Source organism: Takifugu flavidus, chromosome 10 (genome assembly GCF_003711565.1).
Source record: "Takifugu flavidus isolate HTHZ2018 chromosome 10, ASM371156v2, whole genome shotgun sequence".
NCBI lineage: Eukaryota > Metazoa > Chordata > Actinopteri > Tetraodontiformes > Tetraodontidae > Takifugu > Takifugu flavidus.
The window spans coordinates 1808184-1825799 of NC_079529.1; the positions used below are offsets into that span (position 1 = coordinate 1808184).

The 17616-nt window shown below is 47.3% G+C and overlaps 2 protein-coding genes across 6 annotated transcripts; both read right to left on the bottom strand.

Moving 5' to 3' along the window:
• Positions 1-130: 130 nt before the first annotated feature.
• On the bottom strand, positions 131-13486 carry rusc1 (RUN and SH3 domain containing 1). 4 transcript variants are annotated; one of them, XM_057044858.1, is made up of 12 exons: positions 13309-13486; positions 8490-11791; positions 5821-6669; positions 4864-4986; positions 4699-4775; positions 4358-4532; positions 4049-4154; positions 3922-3968; positions 3364-3845; positions 3055-3287; positions 2753-2920; positions 131-2142 (listed from the first exon to the last, which is right to left on the bottom strand). In XM_057044858.1, the coding sequence occupies exons 2-12, from the start codon at positions 11662-11664 to the stop codon at positions 1977-1979; spliced, it is 5601 nt and encodes a 1866-aa protein (XP_056900838.1). In that variant the 5' UTR covers positions 11665-11791; positions 13309-13486; the 3' UTR covers positions 131-1976. The 4 variants fall into 4 exon arrangements, with proteins under 4 accessions (XP_056900838.1, XP_056900837.1, XP_056900842.1 ...); XM_057044857.1 differs by having other exon boundaries at positions 4864-5013; XM_057044862.1 differs by lacking the exon at positions 5821-6669 and having other exon boundaries at positions 13309-13480.
• A 767-nt stretch (positions 13487-14253) lies between these two features.
• On the bottom strand, positions 14254-17573 carry fdps (farnesyl diphosphate synthase (farnesyl pyrophosphate synthetase, dimethylallyltranstransferase, geranyltranstransferase)). Of its 2 annotated transcripts, XM_057044875.1 has the most exons (10): positions 17416-17573; positions 16841-16990; positions 16630-16770; positions 16268-16348; positions 16062-16184; positions 15894-15982; positions 15744-15816; positions 15531-15608; positions 15316-15450; positions 14254-14956 (listed from the first exon to the last, which is right to left on the bottom strand). In XM_057044875.1, the coding sequence occupies exons 1-10, from the start codon at positions 17416-17418 to the stop codon at positions 14756-14758; spliced, it is 1074 nt and encodes a 357-aa protein (XP_056900855.1). In that variant the 5' UTR covers positions 17419-17573; the 3' UTR covers positions 14254-14755. The 2 variants fall into 2 exon arrangements, with proteins under 2 accessions (XP_056900855.1, XP_056900854.1); XM_057044874.1 differs by lacking the exon at positions 17416-17573 and having other exon boundaries at positions 16841-17402.
• Between the last annotated feature and the right edge of the window lie 43 nt (positions 17574-17616).

Below are 17616 nucleotides of genomic sequence, written 5' to 3' on the forward strand. Positions count from 1 at the left end.
CCCTTTCCAACCCTTCACGTATTCACCTTCAAGCATCGATGCATTAAAGGTTGCTGAATGGCTCCACTTTTCTCGAAAGATCAAAAGAGGCCACATTTTACTCTGATCGGGTCAAAAAAGCAACGCAGGCTGAGTTTATTCTGATCATTTTATTAGGTGTATTTACAAACAAGCACATGCAGGAAGTGACAATGACACTATCAGGGCACTGAACTATATTCAATAGTAGGACACAGGGGATGTCTACAGGCTACATGACACCAGAGAGAGAAAGGAAGGAGGATAAAGTCATTGTTACACTAACATACACAGTACACACACGCACGCACACACAGAACCCAGATAGATAGAGAGACACTACATGGGTCGGAAACCCCAAGATCAATAAATAGGACGAAATAAATTAACAAACAATTCATTTAAATCATCAACTTACATGATCACCTATATATTTATTGTAGCCACTTGGGTGTGAGTACATGTAATTAACATGTAAGTAATGGCGGTAATCATGCTACGTGGCGTTGACGAGGCAACACAAGAACTTAAAAAGTGAGCTTCACCTGATTGATCGGTGAAATCCTGAATTCAAGCAGCAACAAGGACGTCATATCTGTAAACTGAAAGGTGTCTTTAAACTAATGCATAGTCATAAATTCAGACAATGGCCAACAAAACGTGACACGTTCACCACTATCACCACTAATATCAGCAGGTATGGAGAGCCAACGCGGCAGGAGGGTAAACGGATGCAGAGAGTGAGATGAAAGGTGAAGAGCAGGCAACCGAGCCCCATGTTTTAGTGTATTCAGGGATTCCATCAGTGCACCTGGAGCCGTGTGAGGAAGCAGATTCTGTTTTTAACCCTTTCTGGGATGAAAGCAGACATCGGATCTGAGGCCTGCTGAGAATTAAAGGTCTTCAAGCAGTCACTTCATAATACGCATGGTGGCGTGATGGATAAACGTATGGATAAATGAAACACCAAGACGTTTGCAAGGGAGAGGAAAGGTCATATATACTCAATCTGATACTTACAACAAACACACAGCGTTCTATTGCACTGACGACACTTCATGAGTGTGGAAAGGATGCAGATGAGCATCATAGCGAATCACCTGCTTCCTTCCTGTGGCCAAAATATTTCGCTTGCCTTTCACCATCCCCTTCCACTTCTTCGCCTGTCTTTCTATCTATCTTGGTAATAGTCGTCTCAATTTATATACCTATGTGTACATATCTATATTTATATATTTTATGTATATTTATACAGTCAAATATAGTAGCAGAAACGTGTCAAACACACATCGATGAAGCGATTAGCTGAGAGGTCATCAGGGCGAAAGGTCAATCGAACACGGGTCTACACGGCTACAGTTCACTACATTACAATGGGACAGGAGATAAGGCCCAGTACTCCGGGAAGTTTTGGCCCATTCCTCTCTACAGCTGATTTATAGAAATCGATGGGGGGTAAAAGCCATCACCTCCTGACTGGCAGCGGCCGATCTGAAAGCATTTGGAGCTACCGTTGGCTAATTGCTTAGAATTGACCCTGCAGACGGGTTCAGATCAGCGGCTGAGGAGAGCAGAGAGTGAGAGGAGGACTTCTGAAGGGATGTTTCACTCCGAGTGTGAAAGAATCTGAGCTTAACTTGAGTCATTATTTTACACCATCTGCTGCCTTCCTGCGGCCAAGATCCATTAGCTTAATGCTACCATACTGCGATAAAAGAAAAAAAAAGCGCTTCCCATATGCTCATAAAGGGCGAGGACCGTGGAGGTCTGAGAACTGCTCCTGATGCACGTGAAGCCGAGCAGATGGCGTGATGCACTCAACTCAAACTCAAGCAAGTGTGAAATATCCCTTTCATAGTAGTGGAGCCTCGTCGGGACCTCTCAATACTCACTTAAATATTTATGTATTTACTTTTTTTTTTTAACTTGTTGATGAAGTGCAGTCATAATGGTGGTGGTCACATGATGAGAGAGGTGTAGCCAATCGGCACCAGCCCCTCTTTGTCTCCCTGACGACAGCGAATCCAGTCTTGATCGACTCCTCCTAACACCACGAGTTGCTCCCCTTTGCAGAAGCTAAGTTCCGAACCCGTTCCGGCGTGGTCGCACAGGGTTCGTACTGACCTGGAGAGAGAGAGCAGACATCTTTACTTAGCTGAAACCTCCCACGCAAACAACCGAGCCACTGTGACGGGATTGAGGTGAAAGCGAGCTGGCAAAATCGGTGCTTTTAGCAGACGAGGCTGCACAACTACCAAATAATGAGCTCTAAAAGCTGAGAGCCGCTTAAGACTTCCAGAGAAGCAGTGGTCAGTCGGCCATTAGCTTTGACTCATACGATATTCTGATGACTGCGACGTTGCAAGTATCCCCAACAACAATGAAACCCAATCCAGCCTGACTCAGTGCAGGATTACACAAATCCAATACAGGATAAGTGAGGACAGGATCCAACACCCACCATAGCAAAAGGTCTCATATAGCCCTGGTGGAGTAGAAGGTGTCAATACCTTTGTTGTTTTCTAATAAAATAATGAGGACTCCTCATGAAGCCAATCGTGGTTTTGGTATTAATGTTTCTATTAATATCCAGTCCAAAGAAAATTGTTTCGAAAGACCTCATCAGCTCTTCTATGTGCTCTCATGTTATACTGCACAGACAGACAGACAGACAGACAGACAGACAGACAGACAGACAGACAGACAGACAGACAGACAGATTTCCATCACCAACCTGAGTGGTCTGGCTTTGTCATTAATCTCCACGGCATCGTCCTCCGTGTCTGATTCCTGCTCAGTTTCTTCCAGGGTTTCTGGGAACCTCCTTATTATGGGAGCGGAGCTGCTGCTCACCATACGCGTCAGTGCAGAGACACCAGGAGCCAGCCACTGGGAGGGACGTCTGCCGGGGGATGGGGGGGGCAAAGAAGAGTTTAGTGCGACGTTTCTTAAAACAGCATCAACGGCTGAATTATTTAAGAGTTGATTTCACTCAGATGAGATAATGCACCGCGCATGTCTGATTAAAGGGCAAACCTGCTCGGTGGGGTGTGACCTTGTGGGCTGCTGGGGCTTTTAGAGGCACCAAAGAGTCGCCCCAGCCCGAAGGGAACCTGAGCGTCACTGCTGACCGGTGCAAAGTCACTCCCGGCCTGGACCTGAAGAGTCAGATCGGGCTTTACCTCCTCCTTCTTGGCGCTCAGCTCGGCCAGGTTCTGGCTCAGTCTGTCTCCCCAACGCTTCACAGCCCCCCACCCCTGCTGGATCACCTGCAAGTAGAGGGACGTCAGCCTTGAAGGATCACAAAAGCATGTTCAGCACTCAGCAACAAGCAAAGCGGAGTACCTGTCCTGCCTGCTGGACGAAGCTGTCCTCCTCAAGATCAGGAGGAGGGAGCGCCTCGATTTCCTTGTCCTGCACCCACAGAAGCTGAGGACTCGTGTGCCCGAGAGCGATCGACAGGTTTTCACGTTCAGCGCTGCCATCCGTCGACCCGACCGCTGCTTTCTTTGGATCACCCAGGGGTGACGGACTTTCTTTGGCTGTCCAGGGGTTCGAGCCTCCAAAGTCTACTTCAGACAGGCTTTCAATGTATCTGCTTTTGGACTGGGCTCTCAGCTGGAAACCAGTCTCCTGACATGGTGGACTGGGGACATCTGGGCTGTGACAATCTGGCTCGAAACGGTGGTGCTGGAAGAGCAGGTCAAGGTTAAAGGTCAGCAGGCTGAGCGGCTGCAGGACGAGGAGCAGCTCCTCGAACAAAGGCCGGCAGGTGCTGAGTGAGAGACGCATGAAGGAGGCGGGGTGGTAATACGTCTCAAGCACATCTGAGGGGACGACAGACAGGAGACGTTATAAACACGAAGGCCCACGTGCAGAAAATGTTGAGAGACGAGAACTCACCGGTGCAGGAATGAAGGTGAGACAGCCAGAAATCGAGAAACTTGGTACTGAAAGACAACGTTAGAGTCACATGTTAACCAACATCAGGGGGCTTTGGCCGCTACCACGGAGACCACTGAGCGCTTACTTAAGCAGGCCAAGGAGAAATGCGTTAAATCTCTGTCTGCTGTGTCTCAGCTGGGGCAGCTCCGAAACCCGGACTTGAAGGTTGAACAAGATCTGCGTTTTTTGGCCTTGAAAAAGAGAAAAAGGAACACACCAACAGAGATGAGTAAACCGCAGGCAAATCTATAGGCTACTCAATATTTACGTCCTTTCTGCTAAATTTGGCCCATTGATCGAAGGGTCGGGGAAGAAAGGAGAAAGTGCGGAGCCAATCGCTATCCTCCCACAGCCTCGTATCACGCTGAAGTCACTAAATGCTTAGTTTTGCTACCTGGTCTGGTGGAGGCCTGGATGAGTCCCCAGGCAGAGTTTGGCCTTCTGCCTGCAATCAGGTCACTCTGGTGCGGTTTCAAGCCATCAGTCAGCAAGCTGTGCAGGGCAGGGCAGAGGCTCTGCAGCACCAGCCGGCCCAGAGCTGGATTTATGGTGCTGTCCCCTGATAGAGTCTGGGGGCAGAGGAGTGGAGGCGAAAGTGAGAGGGAGAAAATAACGTGCAGAGAAAAGGAGAGAGAATACATGAGAACCAAAGATGGAGGAGAAGATTAGAACAAGAATGATTCCCGGATCATTTCGTGTTTCCTCTGCTGTGATCCAACTCCAACACCGACTGACCTTCTGAACGACAGTCCGAGAAGAACTGAACTGGCCCAAGATGGCTTCCACCGCATCACTGACTGCGCTGACCAGCACTGGAGACGGGAGCGACACTACCAGTTAAACTGTGCCAGACATGCGCGCACGCACACGCAAACCCACACGCACACGTCGAAAGCAAACCTTTTTTTTCCTGCAGGCGCAGAGAGGACAGGCCCGGACCTCTCAGTCGATGCTTCACATCTTCGCCCATCCACGATGTCTCCGCCTTCGGTACGGAGCCGGCGAACGAGGCGCTGCGGACAGCTGACAGCAGGCGTGAAGGAGGGATTACTTACAAAAAGTACAAAAAATATCAATCACCGACCAGGAATGTTATTCTACATTATTATTATTCTAGTGTCATTTGTAGGGGCAGTTGAGCAATGAGAAGCACTGGAGTTGACGTACAAAAGCAGATGGTTCGATTAGCAACAAATCAGGTGATTACTGGGGTTAGTGTGGAACATCTGCATCTATGAGGAGATCTTTTTTCTGTATGCGCCAAGGATCCCATGCAGTAAACCAAAATTACAATCAAACACAAGTACAGCTGTGCACGTGACCACATCAGGCTCAATCCAGCTGAACACGTGTGCAAAGGGGGGGGGGGCGTTGTGCACAGTGGGACTGGTTTCATGGTTATACACATGGATAATCCTGAAGATCATAAACAGGCTACCGTTTGGCATAAGATGCACGTAACCTTTTAAAACATCATGCACTGAAACTCAAAAGAACAGAAGGTGTAGAGACGAGACTTGACACGAAGACAGAGAGAAGTGGACACGGAGCGTGATGAGAGGTGCTCCAGACACCTTCTGACAAGAACAGCTGTTACCCTTTAAGAGGCCCTTTTTTTAACAGTTTCAATATGATGTTCTGCATAAACGTATCAGGTGACCTGCAAGGAGCTGCCTTCTGCCGCATTAAAATGCCCCATTTACTCGTGTCTGCAGGCTCCCCCCCAGGTTGAAAAAAAGTGTGAGGACCACCATATTCAGATTGGAAATCATTAGAAAGCGAGACATACATGCACGCAAGGTTTCAGACAATGGCGGAGAAAGTATAAGATGTCGTGAGAAAGGAGAGTAGTCTTACTCGTCACGTGTGACCGCAGAGGAACCTGGTAGAGTTTTGGGGGCAGAGGGGGTGCCGTGGGTGGTATAGGCGGGTAGAGATTTGGGTAGTAGAGGGGAGCAGCGAGGGCAGGCAAGGTGTGAGAGCGGGGGAAAAGCGGGGAACTGAGGCAGGCGCCTGTTGTGCCTGGAGGGGGCGCTCCAGAGCGATGGGGAGGGGAGAGCGCTCCGATGGGGGAGAGACGAGGCGGTGCGCCCCGGTGCAGGGGACAGTTTTTAGGGTGGTACAGGTAATATGTGGGGAGGGGTGGAAGCGCTTTATATCTCCTAGCCCTGCTGGTGTCAGGACTGGGGTGGGTTTGTGTTCCTGAATTTAGAGAGTCAGCAGCACTGATGCCGTTTGAGTACAGCCTCATCACCTCAATGTTTTTATACGGGGTGGTGCAGTCTGGGGGCTCTGCGGTTCCATCAGGGGGCGTGTCTGGTTTAGCTTTTGTACCATTCTGAGTCTCTGAGTCGCTACAATAGAGGGAGTCAAAATTACACGACGAGTCAGATGTTAAGTCTGTGGGTATGTCAAAGATCTTTGCATTATCAAAAGGAGAGTCGACACAAACATCAACCATGGAATCGGAGTTAAACCCTGAGCTTAAATCTGGGCTGGAATCATCTCTGTGAATATCAGACGAGCTGACAGCAGAGGGGTTCCACCTGTCACGGGGTTCATCTGTGGCCTCCCTGCCCACATGACTCTGGGGTCTGGGATCCGTGAAAAACTGGGGGCTGTAATGGCCGGGGCGATAGGAAGGGAGGGCAGAGTGCAGAAAGTAAGGTTGGGAGGACTGGGCAAGGGACAGTGGGGGGGAAGAAACTGATCATTGGAAAAGGTCACCAATTATAAAGGCGAGGGAGGAAGAACAGAGAGGGTAAGCATACAGGATATGAGGAAGCAAAGCAGAGACAGACAGACACAATGACACAAGCAGGTCCGAAGAAACAAGAAAGAAAAAATATGGCAAAGAAATGGGAAGGAGAGAGAGAAATGCACAAAATGTTAGTGTCATTGGAGGAAAAAATGCAAATGTAAAGAACAGTTTTCACGTATCATCATGGAGTATTTAAGCAGTTGATTGACAGTTACATACAGACACTACATGAGGGTCAATGGAGCTGAGTAATGAGCACCAAAAAAAATACATTTATTTGATTCAACTTTTTTTATACATAGTCAGATTATCATTGGTGAAGATCTATCACATCGGGGTCCACCTCCAGCTTTCACTTTCATTTTATACAAGCGCACAGAGCATGGAGTACAAAACAGAACTCTACTGCAGTGCACAACATAATTACCTCTGAATCACCTCTGCCTGTGTTTCCTACTTTTCTATTCCCCACTCCTTCCTCAGCAGCACCCCCCCACCCCACCCCACCCCACCCCACCCCCCTCCACCAGTACAGCAAACAGAGTAATGCTGAGTCAGTCAAAGCATAACTTCTGTGCGCTTCTTTCCTGATTCCCTGTGAGCATTCATGGGAGGAGAGCTCTTAGGACCTTTAGCAGACAGCAAAGCTAAGAGTTAGCAACCCTACCTGGGACAGGCTGGAGTTGGACTGGAAGAAACACACGATACTTCCTATATTCGTGACAGGAGTTCTGGGCAACTGCTTCCTGTAGTAAGATCCGCCCCTCCGACTCTTAAAGGTGTAAACAGGCTTTTCTGTTTTATTTTGCAAAGATGGCTGCACCTTATTGCCAATTGGTTGGCACACACAGAATGAAAAGAATGGATTCCAAAACTTTGAAATGGCAAACTATAGAGGCAGGTAAATCAACTACAGGTAATTATCTTACTCATGATAAAATCAGCACTCATCAGTCGGGGCAGGTTATAGAAACAGAAAATTCCAAAATGCACCATATTTGCACTCTTAACTTCATAGTGCCTATGTAACAATTGCAGACTTGCATGAGATAAGTAACTTGATCTTGGCTATTTGTGCCACTCTAGGGAGGTAGGAGGAGAGGTGGGGAGAGAAGAAAGAGTTGATTGGATTTGAGCCGAGGCATGGAAAGAGGACCGGAAAATGATTTCAGATCAGAAAGAAAGATAAGAAAAGGTAAAAGAGAGAGCTGATTATAGATGAACTGCAAAGAAATGTAACAAGCCCAATGTTGCTCCATTATTACTCTTAGTTTTTGGGCCGAAGGGAGGATGAATAATTGAATAAGGCAGTGATGATGTCACACTCTGGTACATGGTGCAGGAAGTAGTGGCTGGAAACGTTCCAAACTCTTTCCCCTTGTATTAGATTTACTCCCTTCATTGTCCTTTTTGTCCATCTAACACCGCTGTTCTTGTCTCTAAGCTTCCACTGTCTTGTTTACTGCTTCCATCCCTGATCTCACACCCACTGACGTCTCCTTTCCATCGTGCGATGCATCATCTTTTTATGTGACGCGTGTCTTTGCTCTTGTTCCATACATCATTACTGAAAATGAGTCAACAATTTTGCCCATCTTCCCTTTATCGCCAAGTTGCCCCCCCCGAAAAAAATCCCCTTAATAAGACTTCATTACACTGTCTGAAGAACCGCTTCATCATCATAAGAAACACTTATCCATTACTAGGCTTAAATTTAGGTGGACCCTATAAAATAAATACTAACACCATGGTAATTAATACTCACTTGAAGTTCTTGATTCAAAAGTTCTTCCTCCATCAGCTTCTCCTCTCACAGCGACCTCGACTTTTTCTTCTCTTCTTTCCTTCCCATCTTCACGCTCCCACTGTCGGCCCGTGGTCCACAGGCTGCTGTCGCTGACCGAGCAGCCAAACTTCTGCGTCGGACACAGCTCCAGCTGTCCACCTTCCTTGTCGGCTCTCTGCAGCATTTCCTTCAGGGCAGCCATCGAGGTCAGAGCTGGTGGTGGCTGCATGAACAACGCCTGAGCTTGAGAGGTGTACTCCCATTGGCTGCCATCGCTGCCCGCCTTCTCTCGTCTCCATTTCAGATTGTACAGTATGTCCGGGTCTGGGGTTATGACAGTCGGGTCGGGGTCGGGGTCGGTGATCACCCTTGTCGGCGGGGACGCGCTCTTGTTTCGGAAGCGTAGCTCCTTAAATGTTGTCACTTTTGGAGCACACCCTGGAGGCGCGCTCGAGGTACCGGCCTTCTTCTCAGAGTCGACGGGACACTTTCTCATGTCCAGGGACTGTTTCGAACCTTCACATTCAGGGGTGAACGCTATCAGCCAATCGAATCGCTCGGGCTGTGCAGAGTTTGCAGGTAGAGTGCTGACTTTGACAGGGGGCAAAGATGGGGGGATGGGAGGTAAAGGGCGAGGAGGAGGTGGGGGCGGAGGTGTTTCTGCTAACTCAGTAGGATAGGGAAAAGACTCGTAGCTCATGTTCTCTGATTTGGTTTCCTGTATATTGCTAAAACCTGTGCTGTAGTAAGGCTCTGAGTACAAACCACTGTTCCTTTTCTTTCTCCTCGCTATCTCTGTGAAAGAAGTTGTCCTCTGCGTGTCTCTGCTTTCCTCCCCCATTTTATTTTCGACAGGGGTATCTAATTTTGGACTGCTTCTGCTGGACTTCCGATCTTTGGCCAACAACCCAACGCCATCTTTGCTGTTTTCTTTTAGTCGAAACTCATTTTCCTCCAAAGACCTGGATAAAGGAACACTTTCTTCATCACTTTCCATTCCCCCAACACAAATACCAAGCTCTGGACTGAGTTTGAGGAGCTCTGCTTGGGTTAAGCCAGCAAGCATCAAAAGCTTCCGAATCTCTACGTCCAAAGCGTGGAAGGAAGGGGGAGGAGGGAGGGGAGGTGGAGGTGGTATACCAGGGGGAGATGAGGAGATTGAGATCACTGGCGGAGGAGGAAGGGGTGGGGGACGTGTGGTAGGAGGAGGAAGAGAAAGGGGAGTCTTTTCCTGTTCTGCCTGAAGAGCGGCAAGCCGCTGTGCCTCCTTCCGGGCAAGGTGGCGCCTCCGAGGTGGAGGAATGGGAGGAGTTGGGGTGGGGAGAGATGGAGGAGGAGAAGGTGTAGTGTAAAGTGTGAGGTAAGGAACTGCCTTTGCGGTGGGGAGAGGAGGAATAGAGGGTGGAGCTGGAGGTAAGGGTTTCTCACATTTAAAAGTGGTGAATGTTGGAGAGGAGGAGTTGGGGGAGAAAGTAGAGAGCGTAGGAGAGGTGGATACCACCATGGAGGTGGTCTCTCTGCTGATATTAATGTAGGTATGGAGGTCAGAGCTCACGCTGGCATGACGTGCAGGGGGTTTGGGGGGTCTTGGCGGAGGCTCAATGGGGGAAGGGGTGAGCGAATCGGGAACAAAAGGTTCATCACAGTCAGATGGGCCAGTGAGATCAACCCCTGCATCTGAAAACTCCTGAGAGTCTCCCATTGTTCCTCCTTGTCCTTTATACAACTTCCAGGGAATTTCAATGTTGCCCATTTCATCCATGACGTCTGAGAGATCTTGTTCTTCGAGGTCTCCAAGATCAAACCCCTTCTCATGGAGTCTGGCAACATAAGCCAATTTCACTTCACGGTTCACCTTCTCCAAGCGATCCAGGTGATCCAGACGATCCCTCAATACATCCCAGTTTTGTTCCCCCTCCAAGTCCCATCGAGCAACTTGGATCACCTGGCTGAATCGCTCCATTTTCCCAAACTCCCCTACGGACTCTAAAAAGTCAAGCAAACCCAGTTTGGTGACTTCAGAATCATCTTTGATTCCCAGGTAGTCAGGTGAGGGTGAGTCCAAAGCAGAGGGGTAGCCTTCATCGGGGGAACAAGGGGAATGTGATATTGGGATAAAAGGATTAGTGGAAAGAGGAAGGGACGGGGGTAACCGAGCAGGAGGCTGGCATTCAGAGGTTTGTAGAAGAGCAGAGTGGTCTTTAGGGGAAAGCATGCTGGCTAGATTATCTTTGTCCTGGAAAGAGCAGATAAAGGCAGATTGATCTGCACAGTCTGACTCCAAATCAGAGCAAGAGCTAATGGAAGTGGAGGATGAAGAAGAGGTAGAGGAGGAAAGTGAAAACTCCAGGAGAGAGGGGCCACAGTCACAGCAGGATGGAACAAGGGTATCATCATCATCGTCTTCCTCGTCAACGTCAGCTTCCTCTTCGTCGTCAATATCGACATCCCCGCTGCTCTCCTCCTTGTCATCTTCTTCCTGCAATTCCACATATTTCTTGTTGTCCAAACTTGTGCTTTCGTTTGCATTTTTATTTTCATTCTCCAGACCGGCAGCAGGGCAAGCGGGGAGTTCCATCTGGGCCTGCGCCTGCTCAGGAGATGCAGGCTGTTCTTTGGCCACCTTCCCATCTTGCCTCTGGTGCAACACAGGTGGAGGAAGAGGCATCTGCAGCTGCTGTCTCAGAGAGATGGTGTTGTTGTTGTTGTGGTTGTGGTTGAACATACTGTTGTTGTCCTGCGGAGAGCGCCCGTCACAGCACAGACATGGGAGGCTGGGTTCGTTGCAGTTTGGATCAAGGGAGAGAACCGAGGGAAGGGGAGGAGGAGCTGCTGGAGGTGCAGTTTTGGTCGCTGCTGATGCACGTGCATTCCTCTGTTTGGGCCGGACTGATTTTGAGACAGGCAAAGCCGGTTTTTGTGAGCTGAACCTGGACTGGCTTACTGGCGCCCTAGGCTGGAGTCCCACCCTGCTCCTGGCCGGTGCGATGGGGGTTTTAGTAGGCCGCCGTGGGGACGATGAGGTGATGGTGTTCATGTTCTTATCCTCCCTCTGAGAAGCGGGACCGCGAGACTTTGGTGCAACAGTGGTCCGTCGACTGGTGTCAAAGCGTCGCGGCTTCGCCGGCTGGGAGGAGCAGTTTGAGGACAACATCGCCGGAACCGGATTTCTTGGGAAAGAGCGAGAGAGGTGTTGCTATAGAAACGAGTGTTGAGAAACCCGGACAGATCCAAACCGCGACAATCCGTGACAGTCACATTTTGGCTTGACTCCCAGGATCCTGCAACATTAAAGCAGAAACAGAGTGAACAACGTGTATACTGTATGCAGATCCAACACTTCAAAGAGACTCGTCATGTTCTACAGAAGTTTGTTTTATTGGGCCAAGCCTTTGAAGCTAGACCCCACATCTGGATTAGTCACTTTTGGGCTTTTCATGCCAAATACCATTATATAGCTCTTCAGTATATATATTAAAAAAAGCGTGCCTGCATAGTATAACCGTAAATGTAGAGTTTACGGTGATTTGGTTTGTGTGGTTATGTGTTGTGGTTACTTTCTGTGTTAGTAGTTATGGAGATTTTAAAGAAAAAGGCTATGGTAGCTCAGGATGTAGGGGACTGGGCTGAGAAGCAGACAGGTCTCAGTTCAAGCCCCAACATGGAAGTTGTTCTGGTAGGTGGAGGAGGAGAAGGAGGTGCTGGGACACCATCAGAACACTCCTGAGGTACCCTTTAGCAAGGTGCCGAACCCCCAAATGTTCACATAGGGCCCTGCAATGAGCTGATGACTCATTCAGGGGTGGACCCATGTGGGATTGGGATAGGCTCCAGCACCCTCCCCGAGACCCTGAAAGGGATTCAGTGGTCAGGAAAAAAATAAATAAATAAAAGCAATAATGATACTTGCTGTTCTGAATATGGAGGTAAGCGATTGACAACAGTATCATTTAAATAATACTTGGAATTTTAAAAAGACATTAAAACACTCAACAACTCGTACTGAGCTATGATGTTAGACTGTTTTTTTTTCAGTTCAAACAAGTTTGCGATGAGTATTAAAGGAAAATGCCAATTGCTGCCGACTGCGTTTGGATCCGTCACTGCCACATTTGGCTTCACTGACCACTGATATCCATGTTTTAGCAGCTGACAGGATGTCTCCATCTTTGTCGCTCTGACAGGAGGCAGTGAGACAAAGATCCAAGAAACAACAATTCGCCCAGAGCGATCCAAAACCCGTACGTAACTGGAGCGTAAAGACTTGCAGTGATGGCCAGCACAATCTGCCTTTTTTAAAGCACATTTCCCAAAGGCTGGCATATATTCCTCCACAGTGCCCTTCACAGCATCTGAAGAATATAAATCAACCACAGGGTCTCACCGACATGGCTGTCAAAGAATGCAAAGCCTTCAAATAATGGTGATAACAATCATTTATAAGTACCTATATATTGTGATTGATACCGTCTAGCCTTCAGTTATTTAGCCCTGCATGTATTGATCCTCTGATGGGGAGAGGGGAGATGAGGGGAGGAGGGGGGGGAGGGGGCACCTCCAGCCGCATCGCCCTCACACACAGGCCCATCCGCCCCTGTTATTACTCTCATCTTACTCCCATCGTTTTATCCCAATCAAGATCATCGTTTTAGCGACAAACCCTTCAATTGACGCCTTTTCCCGTGGATGCAGCCCGTAAACGGGAGCATCGTGCGGGGGGGGCCACGCAGACGCAGCGGAGACGGGCTGGAAACGCAAAAGACGCGCGAGGATTCTCACAAATAAGGAGCGCACTCACGATCAGAGGAAGAGCGGGGCGAAGGTCTCCATTTTCTGCGGGCTCTGCGGGACGCAGCGGTCCGTGCGGACGTGGACTTTGGTCGGTTACTGCCTCAGCATCTGTCCTCTCGCGAGCATCCCTCGATCGGCCCCCTCCGTCACAGAAACGGCCAAACCACACCCCTTCCCAGTGCCCCCAGTTGCATCGGATTCATTGATGGCGTCACAAGATGGGAGGAATGGGAGGATTCACTTTTCCTTTCTCCTTTTTTGCTTATCTGAACTGCACCCATGTATTTACTGTTGGAGGAAAACGGCACTTTGGCTGCTCCTTGAGATTATTTTCATTAGATGTTTTATAATCTATTTACAGTCCTAAATACAGCCAGTGACGAATGAAAGCGCATTTCACACATAATTTAGGGCATATGAAGATATATCTTTTATTTTCACGGGTAATCCTATTAAATATCACGTTTGCCCATATCTGTGTGCATGTGTATGTTTTGATTGATATTTACCTGCAATAAATATGGACGTCAGGACTTAGTTTACAAAACTTCACTGACTTCCTTTTATTTTTCTGTCTTGATTGAAAAAATGAGAAGCAAAAAGATAAATTTTAATAGTTACATCCATAATCTTCTATCTAGTAGTAACTGTGGTAAACGTGTTTTTAATTATAAAGCTACTTAAAGGCAGGGGGGGGGGGGGGGGGTCATGGGGTTAGGGTTAGGGTTTTTTTGGAATCTTTTGCTTTGTGCTTTTCTTTTTCCACATTTTCCACTAATTGTCATAAATGTCAGTCTTGTTGCTTGAATTGACATTGTTGGAGTTTGGATGTTGATGTATAAAAAGATGTCAAACAGTGTATAAATATAAAAGACATAACAGCAACAGGATCAGCCGTGTGTTTTATAATAAATTCAGACAATGTCTACCTCAGAAATGATCAAAAACAATATTTGCTTGAGCACTGAGACTTTATTGTTTGTCCATATAACTATAATAACTTAACTGTCTGATTCAGATCTGTACATACCAAGACAAAAACTTCAGAGTCACAGAACATGTGATCCTCTAAAATATGAATTAAAAGTCACGCAGGCTTTACATCAGTGTAACCCATGTAAAAAAAAAAAAAACTTTCAGCAAAAGCTGGTTAAAACTGCTTGGACAAATGAACTGTTATAATTGTATTTATAATTTTCTATATTCTGACTTGCTGGGAGGGGCTTTGGATCTGATGACAGCACTTCTGACATCCAGGGTGAAAAATATATTCAATAATGTATCAACAGCCAGCAAATTATTCTGAGCTGGGTTCGAAAAAGATTCCCATATGCAGCTGTCCCAAACATTCCCAGAGGAGCCATTTCCTGCCGACATCCTTTCTACAGTCTTTGACCTTGAAGTGAGAGCAAATACAGGCGGGTGACCCCGATGCCGGTAAGCCCCGCCCCCTCTCATTTACTCCTCTTGTAGATTTTGTTGGCAAAGTTCAGGAAGACTGAGTGAGGGAGGTTTTGTGCGTGAGCGCCGATGAGTTCCTGCAGCCGCTGGTAGCTCTCTTCTTCGTATCTGTGGTACAGCGTCGGCATTTGCAGGGCGTGATACAGCGCTTTGACTCTCTGCACACTCTCGTCGTCGTGGCGCCCATAACTCGCCTGAGGAGAAGAAGAATGTTAAAGTCGGTTTGGCTACACCCTGGTGGAGAGAGAGACTATATCTGCACCTCTTAAAGCATTGGCTCAGGCTGATATGGGCAAAATAGGAGCAGATGGGGGTTGGATAACATTGTCAGCATTACAATGAAGCAAAACATTCCTGGAATTCCATTTTGAAATATTGAGATTAGAAATTCTGGCACTGTGTATCATGCTTATTAGGCTCTTTTAAAGCAGAAACGGTACATTTATCAGTCTTTTTAAGCACATTCCAATCACCCAATAACAAATTCTGTGCTATTTGTATGTGGCACAGATGCACTGGTGGCTAATCCAGCATTTCCAATATATCATCTCACCTGCAGCTCTGCTCTCTGTTCAGGAGTCATGGTTTCCAGGGCTCTAACCACCAACCAACTGCATTTGTTATCCTGGATATCAGTTCCGATCTTTCCAGTAACAGCAGGGTCCCCATAACAGTCCAAATAGTCATCCTACAGGCGAGACGCATCCTCTGGTTGATAACACTGGAGGACAGTAGGTTCTACTTATCGTAAGATGAAAAGGAAATTACCTGTATTTGAAAGAACTCTCCCATCTCAAGTAAAATGTGCTTGGCATTGTTGTGTTCTTCCTTACTGGTAATCCCAGCCTGCGAAAAGAAATTATAGGGATATTCCTGGTATATTTTACAGTTTATAACTTCATTTTATTCTAGCGTGTAGCTGAATTTACCCCAAAGATTTTAAGTTGCCCCTGTTGTCCCGCTAAATTTTGCCATACTCACAATGTACATAGCAGCAGCCACTGGGAGGTAGAACGAGTAAAAAGCAGTTTTGTATTTCACAATGGCTTTATACCTTAAAAGAACAAATAAATAATATATATGATTTAAGAGGTCAGTGAATGTACAGAATACCCAGAATAAAAGCACTACCTGTCCATTGTGAACCTGTTCAGGTCAATCTGTCCAGGGGGGGCAGTCATAAGGTCCAGAGCCTGGCCGAGCTCTGTTTGAAAAGATGTCTGATCCAAACAGAAATGGTTTAAGGATCCCGTCCGAGTGTTTGCATGTGCTCAATTGAGCATCGAGGATCTGTACTACCTCCATAAATAGCTCCAGTAGGTGGATGTAGTACGGCTCACCCCTGCAGTGTCTGCGAAGCAGTCTGTAGATGGACCCTTCTAAGAGAAATGAGTCATTGATGGCGTCCAGGCCTATTCCATCCTGGAAAGCAAACACACAAGGTAACTAAGCAGTACTGCAAAACCAAGAGCAATGACATTTTCCAGACGTGGATCCAGTGTCACCTTCTTGTACCAGCAGGGCTGTCCTCTCCGAGTCACGGACGCGTCCATGATATCGTCGGCCACAAGAAAAAATGCCTGAAGCTGAAAGCAACATGGCGTTGAGATTCAGCTGATTGGGAAAGGCGTTTGTTCCCAATGTATTTCTCAACTACGACACAGAAAGTCTATGGAAATATATTTTTTTAAAGCTGTGAAGAGAATCAAAAACCTAAAATGGTGCATTAAAAGCTGGTCAGCCTTATTGGCAAGGATCAATCTACTGAATGTATATAGTGAAAAATGATTTTTAAAAATAGAGGTTTCATTTATTTCACTGTCACAGAAAAACAGCCAAAAATAATCAACAATACTGCATTTCTTACTAATTCTATGCACCATCCAACCAACAGGGCCCGCTGCACCATGTCCTGAGTGAGCTCAGTGGGTGGGAGAAGCTCCCTCAGTGAGTCAATCACAGAGAGCCCGCGGTTTCTCTTCCCTCCTGGAACATTGTACATCAGCACCTGAGAGGACACAAGCAAATACTTAAAACAACTGGTCAAAAGCTCCAGACACAAGTGGAAACGGACAAACCTCTCTCAGTCTGCTCAGGGCGTCCGCCAGCGCAGGATCAGAGATGTCCTCTGTTAGATCCAACACCAGCTCCTCAAACTGGGCTTCGAACAGCTGGGGGTCTGACTGAAGTGGCTTTTTACTGTGCGTCCCATTGCAGATGTGGTCTCCCTGAGATGACGTGCACAGCAGAATAGAGGGGGTTTTCGACATTAGCGTGGGGACCGGAGGGCACGCTGCTCGCAGGGTTTTAGGGACACGGATGAACCAGCCGAGCAGACGTCTCATTCCCAGACAACCGTGCTATTTTTCCAATAATCGAAGTCACGGGACGTCTTTAGCAACCGAATGTTTTCAGATGCATTTCAAAGCTGAATGTCTAAAGTTAATTTGGCACGCACGGGTCGAAGAGCACGTAAAGCGATTAGCTAAAGCTGGACACAAACACTGTTATTAGCCAGTAACTTCCTCTGTCGCTGTATGAAGCGTTAGCTGACAATGGATTATACAGAGTTCTTGCATTCTATCGACTACTGACGGCAACAAAGGGATCCAAAATTACAAGTTTTTTTCTATATTCATAAGCGGCAACATACCATGATTATATTGTCCTCTTATCTCAAATAGTACTGCGTAATGCAACAAAGTTGTTGATCTTCTGTTTCTTCGTCTCGATGCTAAACTGATGTATGTGAACGTCTCCTGAAAACAGGATGTCCAAATTGTAGTTCGTTGTCTCGCTACTGTCGTTTTTATCATAGAGAACTCGGACTAGGTTTCCCAGAATGCATTGTTTA